At 39.4% G+C, this 27083-nt stretch overlaps 1 protein-coding gene across 1 annotated transcript in view; it reads left to right on the top strand.

Moving 5' to 3' along the window:
• Window positions 1–3019: 3019 nt before the first annotated feature.
• Window positions 3020–27083, top strand: part of lnx1 (ligand of numb-protein X 1) — a 69245-nt gene continuing 45181 nt past the window's right edge. Inside the window, exon 1 of the mRNA XM_063002103.1 lies at window positions 3020–3111. Within this exon, the coding sequence (XP_062858173.1) occupies window positions 3020–3111 (92 nt within the window). The remainder of the gene's footprint in view (window positions 3112–27083) is intronic.

Raw genomic sequence — 27083 nt, 5'->3', positions numbered from 1 at the left:
ACCGCAGTGCCCAAAACAAAAGGAGCAAACAAGACAAAAGGTGCGACACCTGCAGCCAGGCGGCGTACCCTTAAATAAGGGAGCCGCAGCTGCAGGTCGTCCACCCTAACGAGCTGGCCTAGTATTAAAGGCCTAGCTCTGTACTGCTCTGTAAGGCCTGTGACGTCAGGGAAGAGTGGTAAGTCCCACAAACGCCACAGAACCATTACAAATTGTAGCATTTTTTAAGGTTTTCTGTCAGTTTTTTGTTTGATGCTTAACAGTCTGTGGTTGTCGTTGTCTGATTCTCCTCCTCATGATGCACCATGCATTTTCAATAGGCGAAAGATGTGCACTGCAGGCAGGTCAACCAAGCACATGCAGAATGTGCCTACAAAGTCACACTGTTGTAGCACATGATGAATAAGGTCTGGCATTATTTTTGCTGGATTAACCATAGGCTTCCTTAGAAAAGACTGCACCTTGATGGCAGTATAAGTCTTTCTAATATTCCAATATAAACCTTTACATCAATGGTACTATCAAACTTAAGTCACCCATGGCGTGGGCACTAATGCACCCCTATACCATGATAGGTGTTGGTTTTTGTACCTTTTGGTGATAAGAGTCTAGATGGTCATTTTGTCTCTGGCATGGAGAACTTGATGTCCATTTTTCTCTTTGCTTTGAGATTTTGTTTGCATTTCTTGAGGCAGCGGTGGACTGTTTTAAATAAAACTGAAGTACTTTTTAAAGTACTTTTCTGAAGTACTCCCTTGCCCATTTGGCTATATTTATTATAGTAGCGTGACTGTCACACACATTCAGCAGTAGTTTCCAGCCTGAAACTACTAGATGTACTGAGATTTCTCCAGATTCCCAGAATCTCTTTACAATATTATGCCCAATGTTCCTTTTGAACTGGTTGACAATTCTGTTTGTTTGTCTGTAAATCTACTGCAATACTTATGCAAATTTTCATTACTACACTGATTTTATCAGTCTGTCAGCTCATAATAATATTATTAATTGCTTAAGTTGAGCACTTTGGAAGTTGTGATTTGTGGATCTGGATTTGATCCTTGTCTCAAGTAAAGATATTTGATAATTCCTGGTAGACTCACTAACTTAAAAGCTTTTTTGGTGTTTGGAGTGGACGTCGAGATTTGAGGTCCAATTTTATTTCTCTATGCCTGAAGTCAAAACAACTGGGGATAGCTTCCTAGCCCTTCGATGCTAACCAAAGGCAGGATGGTGTTCTGGCGACTCGAAACACATACTATATATCAAAAAGTGTATACTGAACATTAATAAAATGATGTAGCATTTGCATAGAGTACTTCACTACTGGATTTTATCCTACTGAAGTTTATCCAGTCTAATTGATTAAGAGCTGCTTTATTCAAAAAGTAAAGACCTTTTTACTGAGGATTTTATAACCAATACGATGGCTCATCTGTTTTAATGCTACTATAATTAATCTGTGTCTTGTGCTGGTATGAGTGGATCAGACACAGCAGCGCTGCTTGCTACTACTACTATTTTGAAATAGTGTCCACTCACTGTCCACTCTATTAGACACTCCTACCTAGTTTGTCCACCTTGTAGATGTTAAGTCAGAGACGATCGCTCATCTATTGCTGCTGTTTGAGTTGGTCATCTTCTAGACCTTCATCAATGGTCATAGGACGCTGCCCACTCATACCAGCACAACACACACAAACACACCACCACCATGTCAGTGTCACTGCAGTGCTGAGAATGATCCACCACCCAAAATATACCTACTCTGTAGTGGTCCTGGGAGAGTCCTGACCATTGAAGAACAGTATGAAAGGGGGCTAACAAAGCATGCAGAGAAACAGATGGACTACAGCCAGTAATTGTAGAACTACAAAATGCTTATATATGGTAAGAGGAGTTGATAAAATGGACAGTAAGTGTAGAAACAAGGAGGTGGTTTTAATGTTATGGCTGATCAGTGTACATTATAATTCATTCAAACAAACATCATAAATTGTGGTGGAAAATGGCTTCTTTTATTTTTTCCATTTTTTTTACACTGCTTTTGTCCATTCATAAACGCGCCATCTCTGCACAACTGAATATTAATTTCTCTTTCCTTCTCGTTCCTTCGCTGCCCCTCCTACTCTTCCACATAAAGAAACTATCAGGAACAATCAAACCCACATGATGTACAATATGTTTTAAAACAATACTGTATATATGTGTATTCTGTGGTTGGTGAGAGGTTGTCTTAATCGTCTGACCCTGTAACCTCCCTGTTTGCATACACAAACACACACTCACGCCATCACATGCACAAACAGGGCTGAGTAAAGCGATAATTTGAAAGGGGGTGGGCTGACTTACTCGCTCCTCTCTGTAGCCAAAGACTAAGGATCAATGGGCCATCCCGTGCATTGAGCTCCCCCCTTGCCAGGTTTTAAATGGTTCGTTCCGGCTCTCTTTATGGAGCATGCTGCAGTATAAATCAGAGGCTGCGCTGGCACACACACATACAACACACTCTGTCTCTCCAACACACATTCACACATGCAGAGCAGCAAAACACAAGCCCAAATCCTCTTACTGTTGGAAGATGCCAGGCCAGATTAGACTGGCATCACATCCACGGACCACGTCAGCTGCGAACTAACTCTTTTACCTCATCCTTCTTTTATTATCCTAACATCACAGAGCTATCACTCCTGCTGCTGCTACTTCTTGTTTCCTTCTTTTCCATTCGTCGCATCATTCTCCTTCTTTCTGTGATGTCGTCAACCGCCTGAGGGGTAGAGACACAAGCGCCAGAGGAGAATAGAGGAAAGGGACTGAAGAAGGACTGAGTGGAGGACAAGGAGGGATAGATTTTTTGCACCTGAGCTAAGAAATAGAAAAGGAAGGCGGGAGGGAGGGGGTCAAAACAATCTGGGACCACAGGACGGGAAGAGAGAGAAGGGAAGAGGCTGCATTTGTCCCAGTAAGAGAAAGAGAGGAAAAAGGAGGATAGAGGCAGCAAGGAGGCAAGAGGTTCATTATGAAGGCTTTGCTGCTGTTGGTCTTGCCTTGGCTCAGTCCGGCCAACTACACAGACAATGTGGGCAATCTTCATATCCTCTACTCTGAGCTGTGAGTACCAAATGCATACTCGAACCATCAGCACCATCTCACTGCGGAGTGTGTGTTTATGTCAGTGTGAATGTAAATGTGTGTTCTCCACTTCTATCCATAAGTACAGCACATCTAGAAAGAGGTGCAGAGTAGCCCATCCTGTCCTGGTACTGCAGTGTCTATGTGTGTGTTGTTACATCCGTAATCACATCTCAAAGACCACATGAACATGCATGGGTGCCATAATTTTAGGTAAACACAAACTCTAGAGTATGTGTATGTGTATGGGTGCATTATTAATGTGTGTACATCATAACACCAAGGACACTAATTTGTTGCAATTTTGGTGAATGAGACACTGCCTGGAATTGCTGCATCAGTGCACCGTGACAGTGGAAAGCAGATTCTAGGTTTTCTAGCAGATTTTAGCTCTGCTTCAAGCTTTCAAAGCAGAGAGAAATGCTACAACATGGCCCAATCTGAGTGTGTGCATGTCCTTTGCATCAGTTAGAAGGCGCTGAAACTTCTGGATACAATGTTTATAGTGTCTTACTTATGAATCGAGTTGGGTGACATGGCTTTATCATATAGATACGTACTGCAATGTATGAACATTACCATCCACATTTTAGAGCACTGTAGATATTGTTAAATGTTGGTGCTTTCAAAAGACAAGTCTTTTTTATGCCATTTTTCTGTTTTAGGCCTGTATTAATGTTAAGCAATGTTAGGTCCCCAACCTTCTAGTTTTTCATTATATGGCTGTTTTATCAGCAAAGCTAAACATTATCTTATTTTTTATCACAATATAATGGTTCTTCTTATGGTTTCAAGGCTCATTCAGGGTGGTTATCTTCAGTTACAATTGTATTCCAGCCTATAGCTATGGTCAGTCCAGTGGAAACACAAGAGATTACCTGGACATCATTCAGTTGGGGAAAACTTTCAGTTTGTTAAAAATGCTTTAATTTTTGCACTTCAATACAATATAATTGTGTGTATATGTATTTGCTTTGCTGTTGATCCAAGTGTGTAAATGTTTAACAGACATATTGTAAAAAAAGATAAGAAGTAGAATTGTATTAAAAGATGATAGAAAAAGAAACAGTAAATAGAAAAGAGCAGATAATCATAATAAGATAGATGGACAGGAATGAGCAGATAAGACATGAAGAGATGGTAAGAGAGAAAAAAAGAAAAGCAGGCAGTGGGATAGTAGGTCAATATTTAAAAAGAGAGAAAAGAGAATAGGAGAAAAGTGGATGTTTAAGAAAAGAGAAGAGCAGGTAGAGGAGACAAGTAATTAGAAAACAAGAGGAGACAGGATAAGAACAAAGTTAGGAGGAAGAGAGCAGGGGGCTGAAACAAAATGTGGTTAGTAAAGACAACAAGAGAGGTGAGAGGATGGAAAGGGAGGAGATTAGAGGTAAAAAGAGAAGAGATGGGGAGAGGATTTTAATTTTAAATTTAAAAAAGAGAAAACAACAAAAAGAAGAACAAGGAGATGAAACAAAAAGTATGGAAGAGCAGAATAGTGAAGATAACACTAAAAGAGAGAAGGTGATATGTTTTTAAAAAAGGTAAAGCACAGGTGAGCCTTAGACTAATGAAGACATGATGAAATGAGTTAAAGCAGTAAGAGAAAAATTAAAAAGCCGACAAAGAGGAAGACAAGATGAGAGAAATGTTATGAGAAAGGAGAAGAGGCTTGGGTAAAATATGAAGAAATGGGAATAGAAATAATGAAATGGGAAATTGAGCAATGATGAAAAAATGAGTTAAAGAAAAAAGTTAAAAATAAAATAATAGTAAGGGAGGGGATGAAATGAAATTGGGCAACAAGACCGTAGAAGAGTGGGAGAGCAGAAAATAAAAAAGAAAATAAGAAAATATAGGAGGAGGAGAGGACAGTAGATGATTTAAGAGGAGAGGAGGGTTGAATATAGACGCAAATAGCAGAGTACAGCAGAATAGAAGAGAGGAGAGGGGGAAAAAAAGTGGAAAGAAGAAGTGACGGACATACTTAAGGTCACTGGCTGGTCAGCTTGTTGGTTTGTTTGTTGGTTTGATGTGGTAAACGATTTATCTCGTGTGTGTATATGTTTTATGCCTGCGTTTACCCTTTTACATGTTTGACCTTTGTTTTGTCTTTCTTCACTTTCTCTTGGTGCTGTATTGTTTATTCTTCGATTTTGTGGAGTGTTGTGTCTACGATGAAGGTTGTTTTGTCTAATTCTTTTTTGGATGTAGAGCTGTTTTTTGCTGATTAAGACGATGGCATGACAGTAAGAGAGAGGAAAAGAAAAAGAGAGGGATGGAGGAGTGTGTAGTCGGTGCTTTCTTGGCTGGCTGCAGAACAGTGGCATGGTCATTCATCTTCATCCTGCAGACTGACAGAGCTCTCTCTCTCTCTCTCTCTCTCTCTCTCTCTCTCTCTCTCTCTCTCTCGCTCTCTCTTCCTCTCTCCTCCCATCTTTGTTGCTCTCTGTCTCTCTTGCTGTGAATAAAGTAAAATATTCTTTGTTAATTTCCATTTTGCACATTGCAGAAGCCAGTCATTTACCAGTGAAGGAAATAATCAGACCTGATCCATTACTCCTCCTATACTCTGCTACACTTGTTCAGTCGAGCTAAACAAGGGAGCTGTCAAAACGGTTCAGCGTCAATATGTGAATATGCGTCAGAACACCATGGTGGTAATCAAATGCTATTAAAGTTTGTGCACAAGGGCACCTTTAATACTTGAGGAGTGCCAAAGCTGTCAGTCAGCATGGTATGATTTTGAGTGGGAGTTCAAGTGAGGTTTTTATTAGCTCAGCTTCATTTTGGACCTTTCATTCCTATTGTTTAATTGCTTAATCACAACTTTTTGAATCAATTGTGATTTGGAATGAGTTTGTACAATCCTACATTTCATGCATTAAGATAAGATAAGATAAGATAAGATAAGATAAGATAAGATAAGATAAGATAAGATAAGATAAGATAAGATAAGATAAGATAAGATAAGATAAGATAAGATAAGATAAGATAAGATAAGATAAGATAAGATAAGATAAGATAAGATAAGATAGGATAGGATAGGATTCCTTTATTGATCCCCATGGGGGAAATTCGAGTGTTACAGCAGCTCCAGTACAGTGTAAATACAGTAAGTAGAGTAAATAAAAGTAGAATAAAATAGAAAAATAAGGAAAGAAATTTGCTATGCAATGCAATTACTATTATACATCAGTATGGCAATTACTACAATATAATACAAACACTATATATTCTAATATATACAGTGTATCACAAAAGTGAGTACACCCCTCACATTTCTGCAAATATTTCATTATATCTTTTCATGGGACAACACTATAGACATGAAACTTGGATATAACTTAGAGTAGTCAGTGTACAGCTTGTATAGCAGTGTAGATTTACTGTCTTCTGAAAATAACTCAACACACAGCCATTAATGTCTAAATAGCTGGCAACATAAGTGAGTACACCCCACAGTGATTGTGCCCAAATGTGTCGTTGTCCCTCCCTGGTGTCATGTGTCAAGGTCCCAGGTGTAAATGGGGAGCAGGGCTGTTAAATTTGGTGTTTTGGGTACAATTCTCTCATACTGGCCACTGGATATTCAACATGGCACCTCATGGCAAAGAACTCTCTGAGGATGTGAGAAATAGAATTGTTGCTCTCCACAAAGATGGCCTGGGCTATAAGAAGATTGCTAACACCCTGAAACTGAGCTACAGCATGGTGGCCAAGGTCATACAGCGGTTTTCCAGGACAGGTTCCACTCGGAACAGGCTTCGCCAGGGTCGACCAAAGAAGTTGAGTCCACGTGTTCGGCGTCATATCCAGAGGTTGGCTTTAAAAAATAGACACATGAGTGCTGCCAGCATTGCTGCAGAGGTTGAAGACGTGGGAGGTCAGCCTGTCAGTGCTCAGACCATACGCCGCACACTGCATCAACTCGGTCTGCATGGTCGTCATCCCAGAAGGAAGCTGACGCACAAGAAAGCCCGCAAACAGTTTGCTGAAGACAAGCAGTCCAAGAACATGGATTACTGGAATGCCCTGTGGTCTGACGAGACCAAGATAAACTTGTTTGGCTCAGATGGTGTCCAGCATGTGTGGCGGCGCCCTGGTGAGAAGTACCAAGACAACTGTATCTTGCCTACAGTCAAGCATGGTGGTGGTAGCATCATGGTCTTGGGCTGCATGAGTGTTGCTGGCACTGGGGAGCTGCGGTTCATTGAGGGAAACATGAATTCCAACATGTACTGTGACATTCTGAAACAGAGCATGATCCCCTCCCTTCGAAAACTGGGCCTCATGGCAGTTTTCCAACAGGATAACGACCCCAAACACAACCTCCAAGATGACAACTGCCTTGCTGAGGAAGCTGAAGGTAAAGGTGATGGACTAAACCCAATTGAGCACCTGTGGCGCATCCTCAAGTGGAAGGTGGAGGAGTTCAAGGTGTCTAACATCCACCAGCTCCGTGATGTCATCATGGAGGAGTGGAAGAGGATTCCAGTAGCAACCTGTGCAGCTCTGGTGAATTCCATGCCCAGGAGGGTTAAGGCAGTGCTGGATAATAATGGTGGTCACACAAAATATTGACACTTTGGGCACAATTTGGACATGTTCACTGTGGGGTGTACTCACTTATGTTGCCAGCCATTTAGACATTAATGGCTGTGTGTTGAGTTATTTTCAGAAGACAGTAAATCTACACTGCTATACAAGTTGTACACTGACTACTCTAAGTTATATCCAAGTTTCATGTCTATAGTGTTGTCCCATGAAAAGATATAATGAAATATTTGCAGAAATGTGAGGGGTGTACTCACTTTTGTGATACACTGTACATATGTGTAAATAATGAAACATGAGTCCAGTGCTGGGCAAAAGGGTAGGGGGGGATCTTGAGTTATTGTAGGGGGGGAGTTGGCTCATCAGTGTGAGGACAGCCTGTGTATTCTGCTATTGTTATGCAGTCTGATGGCAGTTGGCACAAAAGAACGTCTGAAGCGCTCCGTCTTACTTTTCTGTGGAATTAGTCTATGACTAAAAGAACTACCCAGCCGCCATAGTTCCTCACTGAGAGGGTGAGAAGGATTATTCAGGATGGCCCTGATTTTGTCCTTTGTTCTTCTCTCACATAGAAATTAACAAATAGTGTTTATTATCAGTGATCGTCAGTTTAGTTTTTGTCATTTTAGGCCTTTAGACTTATTATATATATACAGTATATACAGTGTATCACAAAAGTGAGTACACCCCTCACATTTCTGCAGATATTTAAGTATATCTTTTCATGGGACAACACTGACAAAATGACACTTTGACACAATGAAAAGTAGTCTGTGTGCAGCTTATATAACAGTGTAAATTTATTCTTCCCTCAAAATAACTCAATATACAGCCATTAATGTCTAAACAGCCGGCAACAAAAGTGAGTACACCCCTAAGAGACTACACCCCTAAATGTCCAAATTGAGCACTGTTTGTCATTTTCCCTCCAAAATGTCATGTGATTTGTTAGTGTTACTAGGTCTCAGGTGTGCATAGGGAGCAGGTGTGTTCAATTTAGTAGTACAGCTCTCAAACTCTCTCATACTGGTCACTGAAAGTTCCAACATGGCACCTCATGGCAAAAAACTCTCTGAGGATCTTAAGAGACGAATTGTTGTGCTACATGAAGATGGCCAAGGCTACAAGAAGATTGCCAACACCCTGAAACTGAGCTGCAGCACAGTGGCCAAGATCATCCAGCGTTTTAAAAGAGCAGGGTCCACTCAAAACAGACCTCGCGTTGGTTGTCCAAAGAAGCTGAGTGCACGTGCTCAGCGTCACATCCAACTGCTGTCTTTGAAAGATAGGCGCAGGAGTGCTGTCAGCATTGCTGCAGAGATTGAAAAGGTGGGGGGTCAGCCTGTCAGTGCTCAGACCATACGCCGCACACTACATCAAATTGGTCTGCATGGCTGTCACCCCAGAAGGAAGCCTCTTCTGAAGTCTCTACACAAAAAAGCCCGCAAACAGTTTGCTGAAGACATGTCAACAAAGGACATGGATTACTGGAACCATGTCCTATGGTCTGATGAGACCAAGATTAATTTATTTGGTTCAGATGGTCTCAAGCATGTGTGGCGGCAATCAGGTGAGGAGTACAAAGATAAGTGTGTCATGCCTACAGTCAAGCATGGTGGTGGGAATGCCATGGTCTGGGGCTGCATGAGTGCAGCAGGTGTTGGGGAGTTACATTTCATTGAGGGACACATGAACTCCAATATGTACTGTGAAATACTGAAGCAGAGCATGATCCCCTCCCTCCGGAAACTGGGTCGCAGGGCAGTGTTCCAGCATGATAATGACCCCAAACACACCTCTAAGACGACCACTGCTTTATTGAAGAGGCTGAGGGTAAAGGTGATGGACTGGCCAAGCATGTCTCCAGACCTAAACCCAATAGAACATCTTTGGGGCATCCTCAAGCGGAAGGTGGAGGAGCGCAAAGTCTCGAATATCCGCCAGCTCCGTGATGTCGTCATGGAGGAGTGGAAAAGCATTCCAGTGGCAACCTGTGAAGCTCTGGTAAACTCCATGCCCAGGAGAGTTAAGGCAGTTCTGGGAAATAATGGTGGCCACACAAAATATTGACACTTCAGGAACTTTCACTAAGGGGTGTACTCACTTTTGTTGCCGGTGGTTTAGACATTAATGGCTGTATATTGAGTTATTTTGAGGGAAGAATAAATTTACACTGTTATATAAGCTGCACACAGACTACTTTTCATTGTGTCAAAGTGTCATTTTGTCAGTGTTGTCCCATGAAAAGATATACTTAAATATCTGCAGAAATGTGAGGGGTGTACTCACTTTTGTGATACACTGTATATATACACAGGGTGAGTCAAAAGTCGCAGGACACACCAGAATTTTTTCAGAAATCGATTGCCGCAAGAGATATTGCAAATCTGATTGCGGCAATCGATTTCTGACAAAATTATGTTTTTTTTTTATATGCTACATGACCGCCTTCCCATTGGAAAAACGTCTCTATCCCCCAATCAGGGTCCTTACACGGTGTTTGAAGACCCCACCCACATATTCCGTTCATCACTCCCTGCAGGCATTGCCAATAATGCCCGCTAGATGCGCCCAGCTGACTGGTGGCAATGCCGAGTTTCAAACCAAGGAGTTCAGAATCTCGGCGCTGGTGTGCTAGTGGAATGTCCTGCTGTGCCACCTGCTTCAGACTTATTATAAAACATTTCTTAAACTATGTATTAATTATTGTTAATACAGGGTTATATTTAATAAACATTGTGTAATAAGTATTTGATCCTTTACCCCCTTACAAAGACTTGAACAGTCTATAATTTTTATGGAAGGTTTATTTTAACAGAGAGAGACAGATTATCAACAAAAAATCCAGAAAAAAAAACATTAAATAAAAGTTATAAATTAATTTGTATTTAATTAAGGGAAATAAGTATTTGATCCCCTACCAACCAGCAAAAATTCTGACCCCCACAGACCGGTTATGTGCACAAAAGGCACACAAATTAGTCCTGTCCCTGTATAAAAGACTCCTGTCACAGAATCAGTTTCTTCCGTTCAAATCCGACCACCATGAGCAAGACCAAAGAGCTATCAAAGGACGTCAGGGACAAGATTGTAGACCTGCACAAGGCTGGAATGGGCTACAAGACCATCAGCAAGAAGCTTGGTGAGAAAGAGACCACTGTTGGTGCGATCATTCGAAAATGGAAGAAATACAAGATCACAGTCAATCACCCTCGCTCTGGAGCTCCATGCAAGATCTCACCTGGTGGGGTAAGAATGATTCTGAGAAAGGTGAGGTCAGTCCAGAATTACATGGGAGGAGCTTGTCAATGATCTCAAGGGAGCTGGGAGCAGAGAAATGCTGGATATGACCCCAAGAACACCATCCCCACCGGGCATTTCTCTGCCTCCAAACACGGCAAGTGGAGTTGATGCCAAAGGGCTCAATTTTGGTCTCATCTGACCATATCACATTCTCCCAAGCTTTCTCTGAATCATTCAGGTGTTCATTGGCAAACTTCAGACGGGCCTGTACATGAGCCTTCTTGAGCAAAGGGACTTTGCGGGCACTGCAGGATCTCAATCCATTACGGCGAAGTGTGTTACTAATGGTTTTCTTGGTGACTGTGCTCCCAGCTCCCTTGAGATCATTGACAAGCTCCTCCCGTGTAATTCTGGACTGACTAAATCTGTCTCTCTCTGTTAAAATAAACCTTCCATAAAAATTATAGACTGTTCAAGTCTTTGTAAGGGGGTAAACTTACAAAATCAGCAGGGGGTCAAATACTTATTTTCCCCACTGTATATTTATTACAGCTCTGTCACATGATATAAGTTAATATTTAAAAAGGTGGTACAGTGGTGTAGCAGACAGTGTGGGTGCTTCAGGGTACTTTAAATCTGATCTAGAATCTAACTTATGGTCAATATCTGTGTGGAATTTGAGACTGTTTTTCCAATGTGTACTTTCTACACCCTCCCCCTAAAAAAAAAAAAAAAGAAGTATTATTAGGTGTACGGGCCACTCTTGGTCTACCCTAGGTGTGCAGGTTAGTAATGGGCTGAGTGTATTGTGCACTGTCTATTCTCTTGTGGCTGATTAGGATGAAGTGGTTAGAGAAAATGATTAAACAATAAGTATAATTTATGTGTCATATTGATAAGAGCAAAAAAAAAAAACCTTAGTTGCATTTATTTATATGACAATTAGTCGTCAGTAAAAACATCATCATAAGAGACCTATTTTTCTGCTTCAGCTAGACTAAATTAGACATAGACACGGTATGTTGGTTCATGCATGACTAACACTGTAAACTGAGCAGCACTGAACTTTCCTGTCAGAAATATAAACACGGCGGCTGGCCATATGTTCTCATTCTCTCATCATTTCTGCTGTTCCATGCATTCGCCCATCTGATCTGACCCTCATTTTCTTATTTGTTGTTGGTGAATAAATAAAGCAGATGTCAGGTATTTTACATGTCAGGTATTTTTATAGAACAGGAACTAAGCAGGGGATTTAAGCTCTCACGTGCCAGTAATCCTTGTCAAATAAATTACACAAAACAATCATTATGCTCAAAATACATAGTCTAAAACGCCAAACACTGTAACCACATGACATTTGCATTGAATTGCTGCAGCATTATTTGCAATATACTCCAATATAATAGCCTCAGCAATCGGTCGTGGACGCACTAAGCTTACTACGTTGTGCACCAAGTTACTTTGGCTATGTTTAATTGTATAAAATGCTGTTAATTACTAGAGATTTTGGAAAGATCAGAAAGCAGAATGAGTTTGCATTATCTGATCCAGCAGCATATCTAAGTTAATCATTAATTTTGCATTTTGTATAGCATAATGATAATGCTAAAAGGTTAAGCTGTTTTGTTTGAAAAATACTACTTTTTATAAAAATGTTATAAAAAGTAGAGTCTGTATTAATCTGGCCAGTTTGTACTATAGTATTAATCTTTGTTAGGACACCACCATCTACAAAACAAATGTGGAAAAGGAATTACGAAGTTAAAGTATAACACCAGTGGTGCATCAAACCTTTCCAAATGTCAGTTATGCCCTATTTAGGTGTCCAAGCTATTAAAGATTCAACTCTTTAGAACCAACACATTAAATACACTGTGAGAAATGTAGGAAATAATACATTGTGGCACTAAAACAACTTACAATGTTGTTTTCCCTGAAAATGTATTTAAGCTTATCAGTTAACCATAAAATAATCTAAAAACAAGACATGAATTATTTTTGTTGTGTGCCCTTTACACAAACACGCATTATAAATTGTAACACTTCCTGATATTATGACATCTTTTAGGTGTAATTTATTCATTCATTTATTTTTACCAACCATTTTTGTTATGATAAGGGTAGTGGTGAGTCCAGTGCCATTGTAAAGGTAGTGAGTGCCTTAAGATATAATAAGACATTGTTGAATGTTGTATTCTATTTTATTAGTGTACTGTCTAGACACTACACTTTTATGATCCTTGTACATTATTAAATTACAATAAGTATTACAAGTATAAGTCATTGTAAAGTTTTGAACCACACAAGACAACAGTAATTATATCAGGTAATGTGAATGAAAGCACATTTAAAAGAAAAATCGTAATTCCCATCATATAAATCTATTACCTAAATGATAAGAGATGGCTGGGTTTATTCATACTGCATATTGTGTGCCCCAGCGACTCTTTCTAATCTGACTCCATAATCAGATCAGCTTTGGCTCCTGAGGACCTGTGTTGTCATTGTGCAGTGGAATAGAAAAGAATGGCTCCTGTTGAACACATTCATTTTCTACATTATCCAGCAATACGCAGCTCTGTAGGGACAGAAGGGACACTCAGTGTGTGTGTGTGTGTGTGTGAGAGAGAGAGAGAGAGAGAGAGAGAGAGAGAGAGAGTATAGCAGGCTCCTCGGGTGATGTAGGAACATGCTGTCGTCAGGGTGACGCAGGAAATCGGGGCAGTATCCAGAGGCCTGTGTGTTGCCGTGGTGACCTTATTTTCATGGATGACCTGGTGAACGAGCATCAGTGTTGAGTGTGTGTTTTTTTTTCTAGAAGTAAATATTAACTGTTTAATCTTTCTTAAGAATAAATGTACATTTACACAGCAGACATCAAAAGCTGTAATGTCAAAATTCACACTGAAATGACAATTTAAAGGAAAACCCAACAATGTTACATTTAAGGAGTGTTAGACCACCATAAGCTGCATCAAGAGTGTACATGGCAGCAATGTTGTCTTGTAAACTGTACCACAGGATGGAAAACCATTCTTTTAAAGAATGTAGTATTCACAGATGAAGTTCTGATGGTGTTCTGGTAGAGCTGAAGCAGGCTTGGTTCAAAATTGGCATAATCTGCATCATTTTTCTTTCATTCCTTTCATCAGTTTAAATATGTGACATTTATTGATTCAATTAATTTATTTAATTAATAACAGTTATGGTAAAAGACCTACATTTTTTTTATTCATAATTAACCTTTAGTTGTTTTTTAGTAAGAACCCTAGCCGGAATATACATGGTTAGTTAAAGATAACACTAAAAAATTTACAATATCAGTCCATAGAGTCCATAACATAATGCACATCTTATTTACATAATTAAAACTCATAAGCATTTACACTTTAACGAGTGAACCTAAATTATCTGCTCTTGTATCCAACCACAAAGGTTAGACATCTTGTGACTGACCTCAGTGGTTTTTTCAAGCCCCCTATAGAAGTAATAAAACGGTCTATTTATTATCTTGTAAGCACTAGGAATGCTGTTTTTTACATTACAAATCTGTCAAATCTCTTGGTTTTACAATGTTTTACCAATTTACTAGATCTAAAACCACAAACCAACCACCCTGTTTTTTTTTTTTCTTCATGTGACCTCTGGTATAATACCTGTGCATTCCCAGCACTAAATATAGCTACACCCCTCCCCTTGCATCATGCCATATAAATTTCCTTTTTTTCCACAGGTTATATTGCATGCCCTGCAGCAGCCTCTCATCTCCTTTCAGTGTTTATCAGGTAAATTGATAATGAGATTGAGGAAGCGAGACTGAGGGTATTGCTGCTTAATCAACATTTCGCTGCTGACTGTATCAGTAGACCTGCACACTCTTCTTTTTCTCTGTGAATGGTCGAGCTGCTGGGGTTAGCACTAACTTTGCACCTTTTTTTTTCTGAGACTAAGGAAAGCACAGCAACTTTGCAGTCTGACTGTGCAAGAGTCCCAGACAAAAGTGGAATGGATTTTTAATGTACTGCAATGAACAGCACATTTTGCACAGACTGCTACAGGACAAGAATGATAAATAAATAAATACTCATAATTTTGGGTATTATAATGTATTCACAGCTGAGCAGCAATAAAGCAAACTACATGTAGACCAGTGGCGATTTCTCTAAGACTGCAAGGGAAGCTCAGCTTCCCCTAAAATGTCAAAAATTAAATGGTCAAATATGTACAGTTGTGTTAACATTTCATTGACTACAAATGGGTTAGAACACGTTCATCTTGAAGACGAGTTCGTTCAGAATCAGCTACTTATCACAAATCGACTCGATTTTGTTAACTTAACTCATACATTCCCGGAGCGTCAATGCATTTACCCGCAGACGCTGAGCGTCTCTTTGCTTCTATGGGGCTGCATGGGCGGGACTTCGAAACTCGCCGGTCATTGGATAAATGCCTCGATTTTGTCCCGCCCCCAGACGCTGAGCGTCTCTGGGGGTGAATCGGGCTGTGGGCGGGTCTGGACGCTGAGCTTCTGCAAGATGATTGGAGGATCAGTCGAAAGGCTGAATCCCCTTTTGATTGACAGCTGTCGCTGGGAGCTTCAGTCCCATCGCGGATTTTGCGAGTGAAGTCGGAAGACAAACTGCAACCCATTTCATGCCATTTTCTTGAAAACTAACAAAGGGGAGAATTTATACATTTATATATAAATAAATTGAAAAATATTATGATGTAAGCCGACAATGAGCTTCCCCTCTTTGAAAGACCAGCAGCCGCCACTGATGTAGACATATAAATAACATCTAACCCATGATTAAAAATAAATAGGATTACATTACTCATTACCCTATTAAAAATAAACCCCCCCCCCCCCAAAACACTAACAATTGTGAAAATAAAAAAATTATAACCAATCATTCATTTGGTAATAGAGTAGGTATGCCACTGATTAACGCCACATAACGCAATCAACTAGCAAAGCAGGTTTGTACTAAATGCATTAGCTGGCCAAACAACATTCTCCTAATTATTAAGTTAGGATGTTTTAGCCATACCCAATGCTAAAGGGTGTTTAAATCAATTAAATGAAATAAATGATGTACTTCTAACTGTGTTAGAAGCAAGGTCCATAAAGACATGGTTTTATAAGTTTGGTGTTGCAGAAACCCTTGTGGCTTGACAGTTTCCTGACCTCAACTCCATTAAACACATTTTTAATGAATTGGAACATCGACTACAAGCCAGGCCTTTGCTTTGCTTTGCTTTTTGCTTTTTTGACTGAATAGGCAAAAATTTCTACTTAAATTTACACTTCAAGAACTTGTGGCGGGTCTTTCCAGAGGAGTGGAGGCTACTATTCAAGGGAGGTAAACACTAATATGATACTAATATGAAACATATGTTTATGAACTATGTTATGAACACAGTCATGCTGGAACAGGAATTAGCCTTTCCCAAAAATGTTGACACATATGTAATATAATATAAATAAGTCATTTATATTAAGGAGGTATATAAGAATAATATATAATATAAGAATAATATATGTCCAATATATTATTTGAGGTTATGATAATAATAATAATAATAATAATAATAATAATAATAATAATGTAAAAGTAAAATGGAGATAGATAAAAAATGTTTAAAAAAAATATTATGACCATTTAGTCTAGCACATGAGGAAACACAAGCACATTCAGGAACATACATGCACAAAAATGCAGCCGACTCCTTGCATTCATAATCAACAGTGGAATGCTAAGATGCTAAAGGTGGTTCGTGTCAAGTCTGTGCATGTACAGTGTATCACAAAAGTGAGTACACCCCTCACATTTCTGCAGATATTTAAGTATATCTTTTCATGGGACAACACTGACAAAATGACACTTTGACACAATGAAAAGTAGTCTGTGTGCAGCTTATATAACAGTGTAAATTTATTCTTCCCTCAAAATAACTCAATATACAGCCATTAATGTCTAAACCACCGGCAACAAAAGTGAGTACACCCCTTAGTGAAAGTTCCTGAAGTGTCAATATTTTGTGTGGCCACCATTATTTCCCAGAACTGCCTTAACTCTCCTGGGCATGAAGTTTACCAGAGCTTCACAGGTTGCCACTGGAATGCTTTTCCACTCCTCCATGACGACATCACGGAGCTGGCGGATATTCGAGACTTTGCGCTCCTCCACCTTCCGCTTGAGGATGCCCCAAAGATGTTCTATTGGGTTTAGGTCTGGAGACATGCTTGGCCAGTCCATCACCTTTACCCTCAGCCTCTTCAATAAAGCAGTGGTCGTCTTAGAGGTGTGTTTGGGGTCATTATCATGCTGGAACACTGCCCTGCGACCCAGTTTCTGGAGGGAGGGGATCATGCTCTGCTTCAGTATTTCACAGTACATATTGGAGTTCATGTGTCCCTCAATGAAATGTAACTCCCCAACACCTGCTGCACTCATGCAGCCCCAGACCATGGCATTCCCACCACCATGCTTGACTGTAGGCATGACACACTTATCTTTGTACTCCTCACCTGATTGCCGCCACACATGCTTGAGACCATCTGAACCAAACAAATTAATCTTGGTCTCATCAGACCATAGGACATGGTTCCAGTAATCCATGTCCTTTGTTGACATGTCTTCAGCAAACTGTTTGCGGGCTTTCTTGTGTAGAGACTTCAGAAGAGGCTTCCTTCTGGGGTGACAGCCATGCAGACCAATTTGATGTAGTGTGCGGCGTATGGTCTGAGCACTGACAGGCTGACCCCCCACCTTTTTAATCTCTGCAGCAATGCTGACAGCACTCCTGCGCCTATCTTTCAAAGACAGCAGTTGGATGTGACGCTGAGCACATGCACTCAGCTTCTTTGGACGACCAACGCGAGGTCTGTTCTGAGTGGACCCTGCTCTTTTAAAACGCTGGATGATCTTGGCCACTGTGCTGCAGCTCAGTTTCAAGGTGTTGGCAATCTTCTTGTAGCCTTGGCCATCTTCATGTAGTGCAACAATTCGTCTTTTAAGATCCTCAGAGAGTTCTTTGCCATGAGGTGCCATGTTGGAACTTTCAGTGACCAGTATGAGAGAGTGTGAGAGCTGTACTACTAAATTGAACACACCTGCTCCCTATGCACACCTGAGACCTAGTAACACTAACAAATCACATGACATTTTGGAGGGAAAATGACAAGCAGTGCTCAATTTGGACATTTAGGGGTGTAGTCTCTTAGGGGTGTACTCACTTTTGTTGCCGGTGGTTTAGACATTAATGGCTGTATATTGAGTTATTTTGAGGGAAGAATAAATTTACACTGTTATATAAGCTGCACACAGACTACTTTTCATTGTGTCAAAGTGTCATTTTGTCAGTGTTGTCCCATGAAAAGATATACTTAAATATCTGCAGAAATGTGAGGAGTGTACTCACTTTTGTGATACACTGTACATATAAGTAAAATGAGGAAAAAAAGGGGCTGGTAGTGCAGGAACATAACTTAATCTGACTCATTTTCTTTGCTTTCTGATTTTTAAATGTTTTAATGTTCTCTTTAAATTTGATTAAATACATAAATAAAAAATACATCTATAATAAATAATTTCCACTAGAGAAGTCATAGTTTTATAATATGTATCCATTCATCCATCCATCCATCTATCTATTAACACACCCAGGGTCAATTTAAAGTAGTCAATCTACCATCTTATGTACCATATTTATGTAAGTGATGTGAAAACCCACACTGATTCTAGGTCACTAAAAAAACGAAACCACATGATTGTAGAACCGGAATTAGCTTGAAGTATGTCACCATTAAACTTACACATTTTGCATATGCTGCTTGTGGAGCTACAGATAATTACTGTAAAGATTATCTGTATCAGTCAGTGATTAAGACATTTCTTGTTTCCACTGCACATTTAACAATAAAAACTGGACTAAACTGGAACAAATTCAACTCTGGGTTCTAGAGGCAATTTATTTTCCACCAGATTGAAAGGCATCTGTAATAAACACATGTACAAGAGTAAAACAAGCTACTTCATGGTGGGATTTGAAATACAGTATTAAGTGAAGCTGCCAAGACAACTCTTATCATGTCCAAATGGTAGATTTACAACAAAAATCTGCCAACCCAAAAGCTATTGTTAAGTTTAAAATAAAATAAATCACTTTTTTTTTTTTTTTTAAATGTTTAGTGTTTTTTCACTATAACAAAAAGGCCGCACAACAGGCAGAGCTAAACAAGTATAGTGCTGGGTGTAACAGGCGTGGCATGCATCGCCACTGAAGCAAAGATGAAAGTCCAACTAAAATGACAAAGGAACATAAGAGCCAGTCCAGTGTGTTTCATATGTGTTTTTGCTTAAACATTGCCATCACACCACATCTGGAGGCAGCTCACCTGTCCAGACCATTTACTTCTTGACAGCTAAAGGGAGCTGCAATGCTGGCTGAGTTTCTCTGGGTAAAAAAAATAATAAACAAATGCTGGCATATGAGACAGTGGAAACAAAGAAATCATCCTTGCAGTTTGTACAGGTGTCAGTGAAGCACAGAGACCTTAACATGCAAAGCCAATGAGCCAACAAGCAGGAGCTCGACAAGACCGGTATTTTAAAGGGCTCCCCCAGCTGCAAAGCATTACAGCTGATGAGACACAGAGAATGTCTGATTAAACAGAATGCCAAAGACAGTCACCTAAGCCTCCATGCGCTCTTTTGGGCATTAGTGGCAGGGTAGATAGGCATGATTCTGTGATCCAAGCCCCCTGTCTATCTCCATCTCAATGTCTATCTCCATTGCAGCTTGGATTGACTAGTGCTTGGTTATGTTCCCTTTGTAGTAAACATCAAAACATTTTACATACATACCTAGAGGAAATATACATGGCTAAATGCCACAATATGACTCAAAAGCTGTTCAGCACAAGCAAGGCCCATGATTTTGAAAAACATATGCAATTTTAAATAACAGAGTGACATATTTTTGGCAAGTTCATCCAAGTAAAAGCTGGTCCTTTTTTAGCTTCCATTATTTTTGTCTGTTGTTTTTCCACTCTTTATGAAACCCATCAAGCTTATTTTATCTTTGTCATGCTTCATAAACAGAGAAACTGAACACAGTAAACTAATTTATCTTGGTACTAACTCCTCCTTTTGCACTACAGTGCCACCACAGTTAGAGTGAATGGAAAAATTTACACCTATTTGGTTGCTCCGACATCAGGTTACTGTATGGGGTGGGTGTGGCTGAAATGCTTGAACTCAGAAATTAGGAAGGGTTTTGTCACACCTTTGGCATTTACCTTAAACATTTAACAAGAATATTGACGCTACAATTTACTCTTGCTTATTAATGATTTACTTGGGTTGGACTATGCTGTTGGATAAAAGTGAGTGGGGTTTTAACAGTAAACCTGTGCTTTTATTACTGGGTGATAATTACTTACATAAATTAGTATACAAAAAAGCATGCAGTTCACAAACAGTATTTAGTTCTGGGAGCATTTTTTGCTTTCTTCAGTAGCACTGCTAATTTCTTCAGCTACCTTGTTCTGCTTCTGTCTCTCTGGGTGATGTACTTTACCTTAGAAGCTAGTAAATTCATTCAGAGCTATTGCCGATGTGTCACCCTTCTCAGACGGGTGAGATTTGTGTCCCTCCTCTCTTCTTTAAGACTTGTTCTATCTGTCTTTCTGAGATTAATACTTTTTTGTAATCCTGTCTCCCTGCACTCCTTGCCCCTGCTTTTGCCTGAGCTGAGTTTGCAGCTCATCAGCAGATTAACGGGAGATAAGAAGCAAGACACCTTCTTTGAACACATTCACAGGAACTGATTAAAGTGTGTCTGTGTGTGTGTGTCATGGTAACATTCTTCCCGTGTAAAGTGTGTCATGGTAATGAAATAGATGATAGAATCCCTATGTTAACATTACAGCTAAATCACACAAATCATTACTTGTCACTGAGGTTTATAAGGCTGGACGACACATACAACAGTGATTTATATTACATTCTTCACACATAGTGAAGGGTCCAATGCTGGGTTTGATTAGGCCCAGATGGTAAACAGCATAAGAGTGCAACATCCTACTGCAGGGCTATTCATCTTTGTTGGCAGGTGGGATGGTAACTGTACCCATTATTTATTTTAAAAATATATGATAGATGATAATATATGCTTTTAGAGATTTAAAAAAATACATTGTAACCTATAGATAGGTTAGAGATAGATATTCTATTTCCCTTTTTGGCATTTAGCAGACACTTTTATCCAAAGCGCCTTATAGTACTGTGACAGTATACAGTCTAAGCAATTGAGGGTTAAAGGTCTTGCTCAGGGGCCCAACAGTGGCAACTTGGCAGCAGTCCAGCTTAAACCAGCAACCTTCTGGTTACTAGTCCAGCACCTTAACCCCTAGGCTACCACTGCCATATATATACTGTATATATATATATATTAGCCTATAGATACAGTAGATATGATCATTCAAAATAACATTTAGCTTAATGCAAAATAAAATAATAATAAAAAACACTAAAACACACATGGTACTCATGTGCTTATTAAAATAATATATTTTAGTATTTTATTTTAAAAAATATATGAAATGCAATTAATTGAATGGTAATTGTTTTAGCCCCATCACTGCTAAGCTGTCATTGTTGTATACTTGAGCAAGTCTTTCAACCTTCAGTCATATACGGTATAGGTAAATACATTCATAAATAATATAATAATAAATAAATAATAATACGTTTTGGGGAGTTTTTTGCACTTTTTTACTCTAGTTTTTGACAGAAATATTTAAATTTTATTATTATTTAAATTGCATTTTTTGGATTATTTTAAACTAAATAATAATTATTATTATTATTTGTTTTTAATAGTTTGGCGTCACACATTTTCCTGGAGTTTCAATCATGACCTTTATTTTCTTCCTTTAAGTTTCTATTCTGTGCTTTAATGGATTACTTCTAGATACAACTAGTCTGACCTACCACTGCCCGAAAACATTCAAGTGGGTAAATTGTCACCCTTCCCTGTGTTTACTGCTTGAAACCAGTGTTTTAATATAGGCTCCAGACCCATTGACCTGACTAATATTGTATGGTCACTAAAAATTACTGGGAAGCACGGTGGCTAAGTGGGTAGCGCTGTCGCCTCACAGCAAAAAGGTCCTGGGTTCAATCCCCAGGTGGGGCAGTCCGGGTCCTTTCTGTGTGGAGTTTGCATGTTCTCCCCATGTCTGCGTGGGTTTCCTCCGGATGCTCCGGTCCAAAGACATGCAAGTGAGGTGAACTGGAGACACTAAATTGTCCATGACTGTGTTTGATATAACCTTGAGAAGTGATGAATCGTGTGTAATAAGTAACTACCGTTCCTGTCATGAATGTAACCAAGTGTAAAACATGACGTTAAAATCCTAATAAACAAACAAACTAACTAGAAATTACTAATACATTTGTAGAATGTTAAATATTGAGTGTTTTAGATTATTATTAGTAGTAGTAGTATTTATAAGAGGATTCTTATTAGCATTTTTCATATTAGTATTTCAAAATGACATCAGTTTAGTCTGTTTATAACATTATAACAAGTTTGCATTTGGCTGCTGTCACACACACATACTGTAACAGCCTTGCAACGCTGATATTGGGCTTAACAGAAGTGTGTCTGGAACAGTGTGTGCTGCTGCATTGCTGTAGTGCACTGCTGTGTAGAGCTGAAAATGCTCAGCCCATGGAACTGCTGCAGTGTGTGTGTGTGTGTGTACGTGTACGTGTGTACAGTGCAGCTACTGAGCAGAGTGCTGATCACATTCAGTGTTGGCATGATTTAATGTCTGTCTCTGCAGCTTTGCTGGGACCTTTTCCCTTTTACTGCAACTGGTCAACAGTAAGCTATGATGATTACACCACTGTCCTCCTCGCTCTTGCGTGCGTGCGTGCGTGCGTGTGTGTGTGAGTATTGTCTTTTAAATCCCTTTTGCTGAAATGGATGTTACTGAGGGGAAGTCAGTGTGCCAAAGACATACCCTTGCTTATGATAAATGCTTAAAAGAGACACTCGTGCTTTAATTGATCACATCTGTAGGGTTTGTGATTTACATGAACAATTATCTCAACAGGCGTCTCAACAAGTGTCACCTTGTCTCCAGTCACTGTTTGTGAGGGGTTTGGCATGTATTTCTCCCATGATTAAGTGGGTTGTCTCTGATACTTTGGTTTCCTTCCATCTTCCAAAGACATGATTGAGGTAGAATGGCTGCTCTAAAATGTCTCTAGTGGTGGCACAGTGGGTAGCGCTGTCACCTAACAGCAAAATGGGCCTGGGTTCAATTCCCAAGCCTGGTGGCTAGGGTCCTTTCTGTGTGCATGCTTTCACTGTGTTTATGTGGGTTTCCTTCAGGTGCTCCAGTTCAAAGACATGCAGTCAGGCACACTGGAGCCCCAAAAAATCGCCCCATAGTGTGTGTGAGTGTGTGTGTGTGTCTGCCCTGTAATGGTCTGGTGACCTGTCCAGGATGTTTCATTACTTTTCCCCAATAAATTAGACCCACCACAACTCTGACCAGGATAAAGCGATGGTGAAACAGACAATAAATAAATGAATGACTTAATAATTCTGGATATACGTTCCATTTACTCAACTCAACTCAACTCAACTTTATTTATAGAGCACTTTAAAAACAACAACAGCTGTGACAAAGTGCTGTACATAGATAATTATAAAACATAAAACAAACACTAGAAACAATGAGAAGTCTCATGCTGGATTGAAAGCCAAGGAATAAAAATGGGTTTTAAGACTAGTTTTAAAAAAAGCCAGTGAAGAGGCCTGTCTAATATGGAGTGGTAGGTTGTTCCATAATTTAGGGGCAGCGATTGAAAAAGCTCTATCCCCTCTGAGCTTATGCTTTGACCTTGGTACCTCCAGGAGCAGCTGATCAGCTGACCTGAGGCACCGAGCAGAAGTGTGGGGATGGAGCAGTTCAGCGAGGTAAGGCGGGGCAAGTCCATTTAAAGATTTAAAAACAAACAACAGAATCTTAAAATGTACTCTGAAATGCACGGGCAGCCAATGGAGGGAGGCCAGAATGGGGGTTATATGCTCTCTCTTACGTGATCCCATTAAAAGTCGTTATTTACAGTAAGAATAATGTACTGTATGAAAGAGTAAAATATCATAAAACTCAGCACTGTTCATCTATTTATGTACAACAACAAACAGAAGGGTTAAAATCAGCTAGATTCTGTTAAAAGACTGTAAACCCTGTTTACAAAACTTGGTTATAAATTCTAGAGGCAGTAGTTGATACACACTTGGAAGAACGCTTTCATGACTTGGAAATCCAAGGCAATGAATAATATAGGTATATTAGGTTATAATAATAAAATGTATGCATTGAGTATCCTTTGGAATTTGAGACTAAATTCCAACATAAATGGTTCCCATAAACTCAAAGATGTGCACTAACAGTTAAAATATATAAAGTCACTTTTTATGAAGTACATTTCATTAAATGTGCCTGATTGAGTGAGTAAATGGCAGTTTGCAAAGGTAGGCTGTTTAATCTAAATGGGTGGCACTGTCGCCTCATAGCAAGAAAGTCCTGTGTTTGATACCCAGGTGGGGCGGTCTGGGTCTTTTCTGTGTGGAAATTGCATGTTCTCCCTGTGTCTGTGTGGGTTTCCTCCGGGAGCTTTAGTTTTCTCCCACACTCCAAAGACATGCAAGTGAGGTGAATTGGAGATAATAAATCTGTCATGAATATAACCAAAGAGTGTAAAACATGACGTTAAAATCCTAATAAACAATAAAACATTTAATCTATCATATTAATATACTGTTAAACAGCTCCCATTCCAATACATTGACTGTCAGTGTGTACCAATCACATATTTGAGATACTTTGATGAAATCTAACTGACTATAGATTTGATATATAAACTGAGTAACAAACTAAGCTGTCCAGCACTGGGAATTTGCCCGGGTAACACCCTGTTTTCTTTTAAATATAATGAATCAATTCAATGTTGTCCTTAAACTGTGTTAGATAAAGAACCATTATAAAACGGATAGTTCCGGTCCTAAAATCTGATTGGCTGAGCCGCGTTCGAAGCCGTTGTAAAATCCCCGATAAACGCACACCTATGACCACCTCACATCATTCCATATTAATACGCCACTGAATAGAAAAAATTAATGTTATTTTCGCCCTCATGTTGCCTAGCAACACTGTTAATCGAACTATTTTGCGTCGCGGAAGAATGCTTTATTGTAAGTTTATACACAATAAATACATTTATGAATTAAACATTGTTGTATTTATTATATTTTATGTTGACCGCCGTTTTATAAAAGCAATAAGCCACTCGAGACCGTGCATTACTGTTATGATTTTAGCACGGGGAAATAAGTTTTAGGCACTCCGCTTTGCGTCGTGCCAAAAACGTCATCCCCGTGCTAAAATCACAGTAATGCACGGCCTCTCGTGGCTTATTGCTTTATTCTAAAATGTTGGAGTATAAGTTTAATCAGTGAGTTCTTAAGCAGAAGGAGAAAGGTTAGTGTCACTAAATTCTACTGACAAAGTGCTGTACATAGATAATTATAAAACATAAAACAAACACTAGAAACAATGAGAAGTCTCATGCTGGATTGAAAGCCAAGGAATAAAAATGGGTTTTAAGACTAGTTTTAAAAAAAGCCAGTGAAGAGGCCTGTCTAATATGGAGTGGTAGGTTGTTCCATAATTTAGGGGCAGCGATTGAAAAAGCTCTATCCCCTCTGAGCTTATGCTTTGACCTTGGTACCTCCAGGAGCAGCTGATCAGCTGACCTGAGGCACCGAGCAGAAGTGTGGGGATGGAGCAGTTCAGCGAGGTAAGGCGGGGCAAGTCCATTTAAAGATTTAAAAACAAACAACAGAATCTTAAAATGTACTCTGAAATGCACGGGCAGCCAATGGAGGGAGGCCAGAATGGGGGTTATATGCTCTCTCTTACGTGATCCCATTAAAAGTCGTTATTTACAGTAAGAATAATGTACTGTATGAAAGAGTAAAATATCATAAAACTCAGCACTGTTCATCTATTTATGTACAACAACAAACAGAAGGGTTAAAATCAGCTAGATTCTGTTAAAAGACTGTAAACCCTGTTTACAAAACTTGGTTATAAATTCTAGAGGCAGTAGTTGATACACACTTGGAAGAACGCTTTCATGACTTGGAAATCCAAGGCAATGAATAATATAGGTATATTAGGTTATAATAATAAAATGTATGCATTGAGTATCCTTTGGAATTTGAGACTAAATTCCAACATAAATGGTTCCCATAAACTCAAAGATGTGCACTAACAGTTAAAATATATAAAGTCACTTTTTATGAAGTACATTTCATTAAATGTGCCTGATTGAGTGAGTAAATGGCAGTTTGCAAAGGTAGGCTGTTTAATCTAAATGGGTGGCACTGTCGCCTCATAGCAAGAAAGTCCTGTGTTTGATACCCAGGTGGGGCGGTCTGGGTCTTTTCTGTGTGGAAATTGCATGTTCTCCCTGTGTCTGTGTGGGTTTCCTCCGGGAGCTTTAGTTTTCTCCCACACTCCAAAGACATGCAAGTGAGGTGAATTGGAGATAATAAATCTGTCATGAATATAACCAAAGAGTGTAAAACATGACGTTAAAATCCTAATAAACAATAAAACATTTAATCTATCATATTAATATACTGTTAAACAGCTCCCATTCCAATACATTGACTGTCAGTGTGTACCAATCACATATTTGAGATACTTTGATGAAATCTAACTGACTATAGATTTGATATATAAACTGAGTAACAAACTAAGCTGTCCAGCACTGGGAATTTGCCCGGGTAACACCCTGTTTTCTTTTAAATATAATGAATCAATTCAATGTTGTCCTTAAACTGTGTTAGATAAAGAACCATTATAAAACGGATAGTTCCGGTCCTAAAATCTGATTGGCTGAGCCGCGTTCGAAGCCGTTGTAAAATCCCCGATAAACGCACACCTATGACCACCTCACATCATTCCATATTAATACGCCACTGAATAGAAAAAATTAATGTTATTTTCGCCCTCATGTTGCCTAGCAACACTGTTAATCGAACTATTTTGCGTC

This window comes from Trichomycterus rosablanca, chromosome 9, assembly GCF_030014385.1.
Source record: "Trichomycterus rosablanca isolate fTriRos1 chromosome 9, fTriRos1.hap1, whole genome shotgun sequence".
Taxonomy (NCBI): Eukaryota; Metazoa; Chordata; class Actinopteri; order Siluriformes; family Trichomycteridae; genus Trichomycterus; species Trichomycterus rosablanca.
The sequence above is the reverse complement of the archived record's forward strand: the minus strand, read 5'-3'. Positions and strand labels throughout refer to the sequence as shown.